Genomic DNA, 15,040 nt, shown 5'->3' with positions numbered 1-15,040 from the left:
TAAAGTGTCTAAGGTTGTCAGTCAGTCAGAATGTTGTCACAGCCTGGTAATAATGTCACTAGTATATAAAGTGTCTAAGCCTGGTAATAATGTCACTAGTATATAAAGTGTCTAAGCCTGGTAATAATGTCACTTGTGTATATAGTGTCTAAGCCTGGTAATAATGTCACTAGTATATAAAGTGTCTAAGCCTGGTAATAATGTCACTAGTATATAAAGTGTCTAAGCCTGGTAATAATGTCACTAGTATATAAAGTGTCTAAGCCTGGTAATAATGTCACTAGTATATAAAGTGTCTAAGCCTGGTAATAATGTCACTAGTATATAAAGTGTCTAAGCCTGGTAATAATGTCACTAGTATATAAAGTGTCTAAGCCTGGTAATAATGTCACTAGTATATAAAGTGTCTAAGCCTGGTAATAATGTCACTAGTATATAAAGTGTCTAAGCCTGGTAATAATGTCACTAGTATATAAAGTGTCTAAGCCTGGTAATAATGTCACTAGTATATAAAGTGTCTAAGCCTGGTAATAATGTCACTAGTATATAAAGTGTCTAAGCCTGGTAATAATGTCACTAGTATATAAAGTGTCTAAGGTTGTCAGTCAGCCTGGTAATAATGTGGCTATATAAAAGTTGTCCTGTTTACAGGGGAATATGGAATGTTCCATATGTAACCAGCGTGTACCTGATAAAGGCCAGCCTCCTCCGCTCAGAGCTCTCAGACAAAGATTTATTTGGCTCACATGCATTGGACCCTGACATGGCTTTTTGTCAACGTGTGAGAAATAAGGTGATTGACATATAAGCCAGAAGTTCATCTGGCCTATCCTCAGTCATGAAAAGCAGCAGAAATGTAAACATGTCTTTGCAGGAAGTCTTCCTGTATGTCACAAACATGCAAACGTTCGGACGCATCCTATCAACAGAAAACTATCAGAGCAGTCATCTGCACAATGATCTGTGGCAGATCTTTGAAAATCCTGAGGTAAGAATCACAATCAGGTGTTGTTTGAATGCTGGAAAAGTTCACTGCTTTTCTTTGTATTTTACCAGCGTAAAATACAAACATTACGTCTTTGTGTAATGTAACACGTGCACATTAGTCACCGCCATGTTTGTTGTCAGCGACTGATAGCGATTTGGCGAAGTTTAGCTGCTAATGTTAGCTATCATTGAATGTACATTATGACTGCTAATTGTTCTGTGGGACTGACTGACAGCCATAAAGACCGTTCATTGTATTCCACAATTTGTATATCATTTCATTTTCATGGTGAGAAATAGACAATCATTTTTGTTCAATATGTTGGTTTTTTCAAACCACAAACCGTTGGGGTCTTGCTATGTTTTTGCTTTAAATGGATATTTTTAACCACACATCAGCTTTATTCACTGTCTATGGAACTTTATAGAGGAGGGGTGTGCCCTGGTATTGTTACTTTTAAACCCATATAGTTAGGGCTATCAAACGATTAAGTATTTAATTGCAATTATTTGGAATTTCATTTTGTTCATAGTTAACTCAAAATTAATCACAATTAATCGTAGATAGATGTATTTTTATCATTAATTAGTGTACCCTAGACAGATTATTTTTTAGTTTTTAAAACCATGACTTGACAGTTTTAAAGTTAGAGTTAAAGTACCAATGATTGTCACACACACTAGGTGTGGTGAAAGTAAATGTTTTTAAAACATTATGCTTTTCTAAACAGCTCAACACAGGACTGTAACAGGCTTTTAATGACAATTTTAAAAAAACTACCTGCAGTGCATTGATGTCTTGTCAGATTTTGTAAGAAGAGAGAATCTGTATTCCTGCTGTAGGAGCACTTGCAATCAGAGTAGAGGAGCTACACTTCTTTGTTTCCATGACAGTTTCATGCTTTATAATACAAAATGTGGATCATCACGATAGTGCTTTGAGTATCAAAAATGTTTGGTAATGTGGGATATTTCTATGAATAAGTGCTTCTGGTATCATCTTTTGTGTGTTGTTTCAGGATTGGCAGGAGCGCTACATTCATGAAAACTACACTCGCATCATGAAAGATAAACTAATTTTAACCGTAAGTTGGTTAAAGAGATTTTCAATTCCAGCAAATGTTCTCTACGATTTACTTGTCTTGTTTAATCTGTTTTAGTTATCAAAGGCTTTTGAGTTTGACTAAAAACTATTATCTCACCGTACAAGACAATGTACTAGAAGATACCAATAGAAGGTCCAGGGACCTTTAATGTACAAACCCCGTTTCCATATGAGTTGGGAAATTGTGTTAGATGTAAATATAAACGGAATACAATGATTTGCAAATCCTTTTCAAGCCATATTCAGTTGAATATGCTACAAAGACAACATATTTGATGTTCAAACTCATAAACTTTATTTTTTTTTGCAAATAATAATGAACTTAGAATTTCATGGCTGCAACACGTGCCAAAGTAGTTGGGAAAGGGCATGTTCACCACTGTGTTACATGGCCTTTCCTTTTAACAACACTCAATAAACGATTGGGAACTGAGGAAACTAATTGTTGAAGCTTTGAACGTGGAATTCTTTCCCATTCTTGTTTTATGTAGAGCTTCAGTCGTTCAACAGTCCGGGGTCTCCGCTGTCGTATTTTACGCTTCATAATGCGCCACACATTTTCGAGGGGAGACAGGTCTGGACTGCAGGCAGGCCAGGAAAGTACCCGCACTCTTTTTTTACGAAGCCACGCTGTTGTAACACGTGCTGAATGTGGCTTGGCATTGTCTTGCTGAAATAAGCAGGGGCGTCCATGAAAAAGACGGCGCTTAGATGGCAGCATATGTTGTTCCAAAACCTGTATGTACCTTTCAGCATTAATGGTGCCTTCACAGATGTGTAAGTTACCCATGTCTTGGCCACTAATACACCCCCATACCATCACACATGCTGGCTTTTCAACTTTGCGTCAATAACAGTCTGGATGGTTCGCTTCCTCTTTGGTCCGGATGACAGGATGTCGAATATTTCCAAAAACAATTTGAAATGTGGACTCGTCAGACCACAGAACACTTTTCCACTTTGCATGAGTCCATCTTAGATGATCTCGGGTCCAGAGAAGCCAGCGGCATTTCTGGGTGTTGTTGATAAATGGCTTTCGCTTTGCATAGTAGAGCTTTAACTTGCACTTACAGATGTAGCGACCAACTGTATTTAGTGACAGTGGTTTTCTGAAGTGTTCCTGAGCCCATGTGGTGATATCCTTTAGAGATTGATGTGGGTTTTTGATACAGTGCAGTCTGAGGGATGGAAGGTCACGGTCATTCAATGTTGGTTTCCGGCCATGCCGCTTACGTGGAGTGATTTCTCCACATTCTCTGAACCTTTTGATGATATTATGGAGCGTAGATGTTGAAATCCCTCAATTTCCTGCAATTGCACTTTGAGAAACGTTGTTCTTAAACTGTTTGACTATTTGCTCACGCAGTTGTGGACAAAGGGGTGTACCTCGCCCCATCCTTTCTTGTGAAAGACTGACCATTTTTTGGGAAGCTGTTTTTATACCCAATCATGGCACCCACCTGTTCCCAATTAGCCTGCACACCTGTGGGATGTTCCAAATAAGTGTTTGATGAGCATTCCTCAACTTTATCAGTATTTATTGCCACCTTTCCCAACTTCTTTGTCACGTGTTGCTGCCATCAAATTCTAAAATTAATGATTATTTGCACACAAAAAAAATGTTTATCAGTTTGAACATCAAATATGTTATCTTTGTAGCATATTCAACTGAATATGGCTTGAAAAGGATTTGCAAATCATTGTATTCCGTTTATATTTACATCTAACACAATTTCCCAACTCATATGGACACGGGGTTTGTATTATTTCTTTAAAAATGGTGAATTTCACAAGATAAAATGTCCCTCAGTGGTTCAACATTTGCTGTGTGTGTTCCCCAGCCTTGCCCTGACGTATACTGGTTTCCAATCTTCTCTGATATGGCTTGCAACCACCTGGTTGAAGAAATGGAACACTTTGGACAGTGGTCAGGAGGTGCTAATAGGGTATGGCTTACATTTTGTTTGCATGTTTATCAATAACAAATGTATATTTGTTTGATGATGTAATCCTTACATGCCCTTGTTCTTTCCCATTGAGTGAATAAGTGGATTGTTTTTGACTGTCAGGACACTAGAATCCAAGGTGGCTATGAGAACGTCCCCACTATCGACATCCACCTGAGGCAAGTCAACTTTGACAAGGAATGGCAGAAGTTTTTACTGGACTACGTTGCGCCGATAACAGAGAAAATGTACCCTGGTTACTACACCAAGGTAAGACCCATTTAGGGAAGATAGAAATAAGTCACTAGGGTGGTCAGCCGGAAACTTGCAGAAGCAGCAAGAAAAAGGCTGGGGTTTGCATTTCAGAGTCTGACATCGTGCATCTGTAATGACAAGTCAGAAAAGTTCCAGGACTCTTGCTATTAGGGATGGATACCCAATCTAGTACTTTTTTTGCCACTTATCCAATCCTGCAGTCCTGCCGGGCACCGATTCACGTAAAATCCAACGGTGCCATATTACGGTGCCTGGATCGCGCGTGACATCACTTGGCGATCACTTCAGCAGCACTGAGAGCAGACTCAGCCAAACTACCTCTCTGTCAGGGGTGTCCAAACTTTTTGACTTGGCATTGGGCTAAATAAATTTGGCAGGGGGCCGAAAGACGACAGCATGTAAAGCAATATATATATATATATATATACACACACACACAGTGTGTACCGTATTTTTCGGAGTATAAGTCGCTCTGGAGTATAAGTCGAACCGGCCAAAAAAGCATAATAAAGAAGGAAAAAAACATATAAGTCGCACTGGAGTATAAGCAGTGTTGGGTTAGTTACTAAAAACCAGTAACTAGTTACAGTTACTAGTTACTTTATTTCAAAAGTAACTCAGTTACTAACACCAAAAAGTTATGCGTTACTGGGAAAAGTAACTATTTAGTTACTTCTTTTTTTCTTCTTCTTTTTTTTTTTTTAAAGCTCCCATTAATGCCCTTTTAGCCTTCATTTCAGTACTGTTATCGCACTGGAGAACAATACAATCTGTTGATCAACTTGACATGCATTTTTATTTTCCTTTTAACATAATTAATGAAAAACAGTGCAACATAAAAAGGCATTCCTCCTTTCTTTAAACTTGGACCAATGACCATGAATAAAAAACAAGTTAAAGTGCAACATAAGAAGGCACATCATCTTCCTTGAAACATAGGTAGTGAAATAAAGGCTGACATCTGGAGTGATGCTGCTGTCTTCCACACTTGGAGCCATGGATTGTACAATCCTTGTTTTCAGTGGCAGGATCATTGACACAGATGGTGAAGTTTCAGTGCTCAGTGGAGATGTAACACTTTTGAGGGGTTTAAGCACCTGGAGGACCTCATCTGCCACTCTCACATCATCATCAGACAGGGTGACATTTGTCTTCAGGGTGTTGTGGGTCAATGCAGAGTACCGTATTTTCCGCACCATAAGGCGCCCTGGGTTATAAGCCGCGCCTTCAATGAACGGCATATTTCAAAACTTTGTCCACCTATAAGCCGCCCCGTGTTATAAGCCGCATCTAACTGCGCAAAAGGAATGTCAAAAAAACAGTCAGATAGGTCAGTCAAACTTTAATAATATATTAAAAACCAGCGTGATGTGGGCGCGCATGGAGTCGTATATCAACATGGACGGAGCTGCGTGAAAAAAGCCACCCGGCCTCTTCGCGTAAACTTACCTTAACCACTCGCTCATCTTTTCTTCATCCATCCATCCCTTCGAGTTAGCTTTTATGATGACGCCGGCTGGAAAGGTCTCTTTTGGCAAGGTCTTCCTTTTGAATATCACCATGGGTGGAAGTTTCTGGCCATTAGCATGGCAAGCTAGAACCACAGTGAAGGATGACTTCTCATTCCCTTTTGGTGCGAATATTCACCGTACGTGCTCCCGTTGTATCCACAGTGCGGTTCACAGGAATATCAAAAGTCAGTGGAACCTCGTCCATGTTGATAATGTTCTCTGGCCGGATCTTTTTTTCAGCTATCTTGTTTTTACAATATGCACGGAAAGTAGCCAGCTTTTCTTGAAAGTCTTTAGGCAGTTGCTGTGAAATAGTAGTCCGTGTGCGGATGGAGAGATTGCGTCTTTTCATGAACCGGAAACCTGTCGCTTAGTAGGAGCCATTTTGTGGTCTTTACAGATGTAAACACACAAAGGAAATGAAACGTAATATCCGCGCGCTTCTTCTTCTTCTACGCGGGCGGGTGGTTGCTTACAGTAGAAGAAGAAGCACTTCCTCTTCTACGGGGAAAAAAGATGGCGGCTGTTTACCGTAGTTGCGAGACCGAAACTTTATGAAAATGAATCTTAATATTAATCCATATATAAAGCGCACCGGGTTATAAGCCGCACTGTCAGCTTTTGAGTAAATTTGTGGTTTTTAGGTGCGGCTAATAGTGCGGAAAATACGGTATATAGCTGCCTGCTGCTCCAACATATCATAAGTGGAGTTCCACCTCGTTGGGACATCATGTATGAGCTTATGAGTAGGCAGCTTTAGCATTTCTTGCTTTGTCTTAAGCACATGAGCAGCTGTTGTGCTTGGGTGGAAGTAGGAAACCTTCCTGATCCTCCCAAGGAGGCGCTCCATCCTATTGACTGAGATGTGATGCCAAATTCACTACATGTGCAAAGCACCTATCTGTGGTCCCAGTCCTGCCTCATTCACTGTAATTATTTGATTTTTGGCATTATCACGTGTGACTGGGATATCTTTATCTTCCATTCCTCCACTGCTTGTGTCAGTACCTGCGCAAGGTGACTCTCGTAGAGGGGGCGTGTCTTCTCATCTCCCAGTCTGCTGTGATGAAGTGAGCGCTTATAGTTCCGCTGGACGTCCACCCGTCTGTCATGAGCGCAACAGATGATGCTCGGGATAGTTCATCCACAACTTTTTTCTTCTCCTGCTCATAAAGATCTGGCACAATCTTATCGCTGAAGTGGGTGCGCGACGGGATGTCGTAACGTGGCTCAAGCACGTTCAGCATGTGTTTAAAAGCCTTGTTTTGCACAACCGAGTCTGCACCTATAAACACACCGATTCAATGGCGCGGGGCGTTCAAGCTCCTCCGTTACTCCGCTCGCCATGACCACGCTGCGTGTGGACTGAACATGCCAACAACTTTTTTTTTGTTTTGTTTCATATATCAAACCGCGGATCACGTGTGTGCCTCCCCTCCCCACACCCACACCCAGACACACACATAGACCGCGCCTCTTTTCTTCTCTCCGGCTTGTGACAGAGGAAGATTCAGAAGAACGACACCGCAGCGCTTCTGTTTCTAGCCGATACTACATCAAAAGTAACGTAAAATAACGCAGTAATGCATCATGTAGTAACGGTAACTGAGTTACTGAATATAAAAAATAACGCGTTAGATTACTAGTTACCGCCGAAACTAATGGCGTTAGTCCCAACACTGATTATAAGTCACATTTTTGGGGGAAATGTATTTGATAAAAGCCAACACCAAGAATAGACATTTGAAAGGCAATTTAAAATAAATAAACAGGCTGAATAAGTGTACGTTATATGAGGCATAAATAACCAACTGGTATGTTAACGTAACATATTATGGTAAGAGTCATTCAAATAACTATAACATATAGAACATGCTATACGTTTACCAAACAATCTGTCACTCCTAATCGCTAAATCCCATGAAATCTTATACGTCTAGTCTCTTACGTGAATAAGATAAATAATATTATTTGATATTTTACGCTAATGTGTTAATCATTTCACACATAAGTCGCTCCTGAGTATAAGTCGCACCCCCGGCCAAACTATGAAAAAAACTGCAACATATAGTCTGAAAAATGAATATATATATCATTGGATAGTAATTGTATGTGAAAGACTTCTACCTTGTTGACTTCCATGATGACCTCCTTTTGTAATGGGAGATATCAAGCAGCTAAAATGCACCAAAGATGTACGTAAGTGTGGAGAGAGTGTTGTGCATTTTTCCCAGCGTGCATTGTAAAGGATTTAAATGGGTGCCATTTTAATGTTGTTATGGTTCTTGGACATGTTTTACAATATCCACTAAGTTCAGGAAGCAGGTTGTGTTATGTGTGACCATGTGTGTTGACTTTTTGTGTGGGTTGCATTTTTTTGGCGCCGTGACTAGGGAAGGTGGTTTGATTGAATCATAAAGGTAAATGCTTTTTCTTGCCTTCACCCTTTAAGAACAATTCATGATCATTTACCCAATTTACTCATGTTGTTCATAAGATGGCAGCAAATGTGCAGCAATTAGTTTGTCAAATAATTCATATTAATTTGAAAACTGGCCAGATTCCTTATTAATTAAACTCATGACAAACTGAAGACAGGCTGTAGTTTGGACACCCCTCCTCAAGGTAAATGTTCAATGCCAACAAAGCATTTGACTCAAAAAAGGCTCAAATGTTAAGTAAAGTAAGGCTACACTTTTCCAAAAATGCACTAAGTTGATTCTAATCTACATTGGCTTTGCTATTGACATGCTACTGATTAGCATTAGCAATTTTACATGAAGATTTTAACACGGTGCAGTTTGCATGTTCTCCCCGTGACTGTGTGGGTTCCCTCCGGGTACTCTGGCTTCCTTTGGAGAGGAGAAAGCTGTGAGCACCTGACACAAACTTGGCCTTGCTAAAGCTTTGTGTTGCAGCGCTGGCAAAGCGTGTTAAGCTGTAAATCCAGTCCTGGAACTTTCCTGAGGCGCTGGTGCAGAAGAAGCACCGGCGGTCCAAGAACATCCCCTTTGTTGGTTCCTCTGCTCCCTCTCCTGTTCTGCTGACAGACTTCTTCTTGCAGTGTTCCACTCCCTTGAACTTCGTGGTGAGGTACAAACCGGACGAGCAGCCCCTGCTCGAGCCTCACCATGACGCCTCCACATTCACTATAAACATTGCTCTCAACAGCAAAGAGGTTGACTACCAGGTAAATGTGGGAGCAGCAGCAGGAGGTGATGATGATGATGATGATGATGATGTGCACCACTCTCTGCTTCTTCTCCTCCATCTGTGGGCCTGGATGATGCTTGGCCAGTGTCCAGTGGCTTCCATGTGAACGCTTGCATGACTTTCCTCCTTTCTTCTGTGTCTTTTCTTGCAGGCTCAATTTGACTTGGCCTTTGTAGTTAGATATAAGCCAGATGAGCAGCCATTTTTGCGGCCACATCACGACGCCTCCACATTCACTATAAACATAGCGCTCAATGAGCGGGGCCTCGATTACCAGGTGAGTGGCACGGGAGAAACATTACACCCTCAAGCAAAGTATGCAGACTTTAGAAGAAAGGTTAGATATGGAGGTTCATTTCAACTGAATTTGTTTGCAGGGTTTCTGCAAGTATCAGCAAATGCAACTTCAAACAATTGTATTTCCCATGTAGTCAAAAGCTTTTTCACCTCGGGGCCCACTCAAATATTAACACTGAATTAGTCATCTTACTCTTCATTTTATTGGTATTCAATATTTATATCTAAACTACTTGCATAATATGAAACCATGTGTTCATCACAAAGATTTAGCACATAAACCTAGGCTGGTTAGAGTAAGAAATACTAACCACTGCATAACACTACATAAAAAAGGACTGACAATACAATTATGTCGTGCTAAAATAAATCAACTAAATTCAAAATAGATACGTTTCCTTTTCCAAACGGTCAATAAAGTTAAAGTGCAAATGAGAATACTGCTTCACCACTTGAGTCATAGTTTTTGCGCTTAAGAAACTTCTCGATGACTTTAGGACTTCTTCTGTTAGTTTGACATTGTCATTACTGCCACAAGTGGTGGAAAAGTGTATTACCACTGCAGCCCTCGAGGGCAGTGGTCCCCAACCACCGGGCCGCGGCCCGGTACCGGTCTGTGGATCAATTGGTACCAAGCCGCACAAGAAATTGAAAAAAAAATAAAAATAATAATAATTTATTTTTATTTGTTTATTTTGGGGAGGGAGGTTTTTTGGGTTGGTGCACTAATTGTAAGTGTATCTTGTATACACTTACAATTAGTGCTCCAACCCAAAAAACCTCCCTCCCCCATTTACACTCATTCACACAAAAGGGTTGTTTCTTTCTGTTATTAATATTTCTTGGGGACCACTGCTCTAGGGGACACAATGGGCCAAACAATGGGCCCTGGCCCTATGGCTAAGAAACACTGGTCAGACTCAAAAGCATACAAATCTTTGTATAGACAAGATTGTAAGCATTTGACAATAATAATGTTAAGTAGTTGACATTGACCGTGGCCTAATGTAATCCTGATATATAACAATAACAATGCAAGTAACCTTTCCAAACACCATAAACATATTTTTCCATTACCGTTGTGTTTTAACCAATGTAGGTCAATAACTTAATTATCCTCAATAAAAAAAATTCAAACATGAAAAATATTTCCGCAGTGAATTTTTTTACACTGAATTTTTATAGACCAATTTTTTGTCTTTTTACGCAGCGAATTTTAAAACAATGTATTTTTTGAATTTTTAAACTGGCCCATTTTGCTCACCCATTTTTATTCAATTAAACTGTCATCATCGTAAATTCAGAGCACAAAATTCAACTGCAATAAATTCAGTGACACAAGTGAACCTCCATAATAGACAGAAAAAGACCAATAAAATATAGAGAGTTAATCATTTCCCTCATTAAAAGTGGGTCACCACTAAGACCGGCATGTTCATCACATTTCTGGTGTTTCACACGTTTTCATTTCACTTGTTGTCAATTCCACATGTGTAACTTTGTCCCCTTTTGCATGGCCCGTCTTTTTAAAGAATGAATCTAAAAGCCGAGAGCTTTATTTTTCTTGTTGCATCCATCTAGTTTCCCTGCATCGCCAGTACATGATTTTTGCTTTCTGCTAATTGACAATTTGTGACGCTGATGTTATTCTACACATTCCTTTTGTGATATTACTACCATTTAAGTAGCCTTTTATTTGTATTAAAGATGCACCTCTGTGGTAATAATTGATAAATACAGGTTCAACTCATAACTGTCCAGGTCATTCAATTGTATTTTCATGAATAGGAATTAAAAAACAATTGTTTTATTTGACTTTCAAAATTGAGAAACAAAGCGTTTCAACGAGCAATGACCACATCTAAAAAAATGTAATTTTGATTCCATATTTCATACAACAAAAATGTAATTTACCAGTCAGCACAAACGACAAAGCAGAAGTTGACTTTTAAAGAGCAGAGCGCACTGTGGCGTTGCCTTGTGTTTATTTATAGAAATATGCTGATCTATAATCATATTGGCTTTTTGAGGCAAACAGAAAACCACACTACACGGCAATCACTTGACATTTCTGCAAAATGGTCATTTTCATTTTTGTTATATGAAATATAAAATGAAAAACAAGTTTTTTTGATCTGGCTTTTTGCGACTTGAAATTCAAATAAATCAATTATATTTGTTTTTCACTTGCCATTCATGAAAAGATATACGGACCTGTCAAGCTTACTGTCTTGTAATCCTGCTTTCCTGGTCCCTTCAAACAATCTAGAAAAGGTCATGTTGGTTATTTTTGGCATTGAATTTATGGAACTTCATTTTTTGCATTGCAATTTTGTGTGCTGAATTTTTTCCAAATCAAATCATGCTGACAATTTCATTGAAGAAAAATTGTGTGAACAAAATGTGTGGGTTTAAAAAATCTATTTGTTCAAATACAGAAAGTGTCTTAACATTCAGTGTAAAAGAAGAAATATTCATTGCTACATTTAATGCTTCAGTTTTGAAGCAATCAATATTTTGGCTCTGAATTTGTTTTACACTATTTTAATAGACTTAATTTTTAAAAAGCTCCAGCGACCCCGAAGGGAATAAGCGGTAGAAAATGGAAGGATGTATGGACGTTTTGCCCACAATTTTGTATTCAATGAAAACAAATTCAGCTCACCAAATTGAAACGCCAAAAATTGAGGGGAAACAAATCTTTCGTTATAAAGAGGCAAACTAACCTCCATGTAAATGAACTGCTGCGACTCGTACACGCTTCGGCTCCGCTCGGCAACACTCGGGCGAGTGCTCGTGACAGTAAGCGCTGCGAGTCACGTGGTACACCGAATCAATCAAATCAACAGCGCGAGAGACGGATAAACAATTGGACACGAATAATTCATCTCTGCCTTAAGTACACATTTTGTGTAAATATGATTAGAAGACGTACTAACCTTACCTGGACACACACTTTTCAGCTTCGCACTTTTTTGTCAACTTTATAACATCGAGCAGGAGGGACCATCACCTGTTTGCGCATGCGCGACATAAGTCAGCCACTTCCGTTCCCTTCTCTACGACGTTTTTTTTGTTTTTTTCCAACTTTTACCAAAGTATCTACTAATTGCCCCAACTAGTCGACAACTACCATTTAAAGACATCAACAACTTTTACCAAACCGCATCGTTCATTATTCAAATTTGACACTGTCCTGATGCCGGAAGTGCTCTTCTTTGTGTACTTTTGGCCGGAAGTTACAAGGCGCATGCGCAAATGGACGGTCGAGTCAACCGGGAGAGTGACACAAAAGGACGCGGGTTCGAATCTTGCATAAGACATGTTGTGTAAACTCTCTTGTTTGGCAGCTGGGATTCAAATCATTTATTTTCACTTAGAACTTCAAGTTACACTGACTTTTTACCTCAAATGTTTGTCTCTTTATTTCATTAAATATATTGAATAATAGTCTAATGCAGCTTCCTAAAACTCATTTTAACACCTCACAAAATACTTGGCTCTCTGAGTAGACCTAAGTATTCATTAAGTACCACCATAATGACAACATTAAATACAGTAGTGTAGTAGACCTAAGTATTCATTAAGTACCACCATAATGACATCATTAAATACAGTAGTGTAGTAGACCTAAGTATTCATTAAGTACCACCATAATGACAACATTAAATACAGTAGTGTAGTAGACCTAAGTATTCCTTAAGTACCACCATAATGACATCATTAAATACAGTAGTGTAGTAGACCTAAGTATTCATTAAGTACCACCATAATGACAACATTAAATACAGTAGTGTAGTAGACCTAAGTATTCCTTAAGTACCACCATAATGACATCATTAAATACAGTAGTGTAGTAGACCTAAGTATTCATTAAGTACCACCATAATGACATTAAATACAGTAGTGTAGTAGACCTAAGTATTCATTAAGTACCACCATAATGACATTAAATACAGTAGTGTAGTAGACCTAAGTATTCATTAAGTACCACCATAAAGACAACATTAATATACAGTAGTGTAGTAGACCTAAGTATTCATTAAGTACCACCATAATGACAACATTAAATACAGTAGTGTAGTAGACCTAAGTATCCATTAAGTACCACCATAATGACAACATTAAATACAGTAGTGTAGTAGACCTAAGTATTCATTAAGTACCACCATAATGACAACATTAAATACAGTAGTGTAGTAGACCTAAGTATTCATTAAAAACAAGACCGATATTTAATATTTTTAGCCACTGTAACATTTCATACGGTTTGAACAGTAACACTGTGTTTGAATCCACCAAAATAAAAGTGGTTGAATCAATGATTTCAGGGACCACTAACTAGTCTAATGAATCATGTTGATGTTTGCACTTTGACCTCAGGGCGGCGGATGCAACTTCCTGCGTTACGACTGTGCCATCGATGCCCCACGTAAAGGCTGGGCCCTCATGCACCCGGGCCGCCTCACCCACTACCACGAAGGCATGCCCACCACAGCCGGGGTCCGCTACATCGCTGTGTCATTTGTGGACCCCTGAACCACACACACACACACACACACACACACACACACACACACACACACACACACACACACACACACACACACACACACACACACACACACACACACACACACAGGCAGCATGTTTTCCAAAAGCATGACAAGTGTTGACTGCTTCTTCTTCTTCTTCACTCCTTTCAAATGTTGCCTCTGTCTCTTTAAGAATGACGCTGGGCAATGTGTGAACGAATCTGCTTTTTTTTTTTTAACACACAAAAGGGAACTGTAGCAAAGTAAATAGTTTTAAAAATGTCGTACTGTCAAAATATTTATTTTTTTCATCCAAAGTGTGACTGAAAACAAGTCCTATGCCTAATATTTCCTAGGTTTTGTACCTGAAGTTTTCTGAAAGACTGTTTTGTCAAACCTCAGTTCTTCTTGTGCCTTAAGTGTAAAAGCCATCAGCTCAATAAACACTTGTACTGTCAACACTGACTTCACCTTTTTATTCACCTTGAAGATGACATCGTGCAACACAATGTTCATTTTAGAGGTTAGCGGGATGAAATACGGCCACAAAAAGTTGTAAAGGAATTAATCGCAAAAAATGTGCATTGTCCATTCTTTGCTGCGTTATTTTTAGTTTTGATTGATTGAGACTTTTATTAGTAGGTTGCACCAGGGCCGGCCCGTGGCATAGGCCGTATAGGCAAATGCTAAGGGCGCCGTCCATCAGGGGGCGCCACGCCAGTGCCACAAATGTTGGAGAGAAAAAAAAAAAGTTGGTACTATTATTTCTAAATACAAAAAATAATCCCACGTTAATTAAAATGCAAAGTAAAGCCTATTTAATAGAAATATTATTTGTTACAACATTACGCCCACCCCCCGCACGGTGCGCCCCCTCCCTTCCCGTATCATGACTCTTTTTGGACGTCACCACATCAAAAAATCAACACAAGATGTCAAAACGGCCAAAACTGTCAGGTGCCCAGGGAAGAAAAAAGAGAAAAGAAGAGGAGGAGAAACGAGAAAAGACAGAGGTAGCAGGTAGGTAACGTAGCCTACATGAAATTATTTGTCTGTTACAGAATGTGATAGTAGCTGGCTTTTTAGCATTAAGCTAATGTTACATGATTCGGCAATTGATAATAAATAGCTAGTTCTGTTTTAACGTCGGGTTAATATTGTGGAGGGGGC

General features: G+C 39.3%; 1 protein-coding gene across 2 annotated transcripts in view; it reads left to right on the top strand.

Moving 5' to 3' along the window:
• The window catches only part of plod1a (procollagen-lysine, 2-oxoglutarate 5-dioxygenase 1a), a 40,192-nt gene extending 26,273 nt beyond the window's left edge, over positions 1-13,919 (top strand). Inside the window, exons 13-19 of one of the 2 annotated variants that reach the window (XM_061973202.2) lie at positions 652-793; positions 875-988; positions 2,007-2,072; positions 3,934-4,038; positions 4,162-4,308; positions 9,190-9,315; positions 13,719-13,919. In XM_061973202.2, coding sequence (XP_061829186.2) covers positions 652-793; positions 875-988; positions 2,007-2,072; positions 3,934-4,038; positions 4,162-4,308; positions 9,190-9,315; positions 13,719-13,874 — 856 coding nt within the window. In that variant the 3' untranslated portion in view covers positions 13,875-13,919. Of the gene's footprint in view, positions 1-651; positions 794-874; positions 989-2,006; positions 2,073-3,933; positions 4,039-4,161; positions 4,309-8,889; positions 9,016-9,189; positions 9,316-13,718 lie in introns of both variants that reach the window. The other variant, XM_061973212.2, reaches the window with a different exon arrangement.
• Positions 13,920-15,040: the final 1,121 nt, after the last annotated feature.

This window comes from Nerophis lumbriciformis, linkage group LG01, assembly GCF_033978685.3.
Source record: "Nerophis lumbriciformis linkage group LG01, RoL_Nlum_v2.1, whole genome shotgun sequence".
NCBI classification, from domain to species: domain Eukaryota; kingdom Metazoa; phylum Chordata; class Actinopteri; order Syngnathiformes; family Syngnathidae; genus Nerophis; species Nerophis lumbriciformis.
Note: the sequence above shows the minus strand (reverse complement) of the source record. Positions and strands in the feature narration are given on the sequence as shown.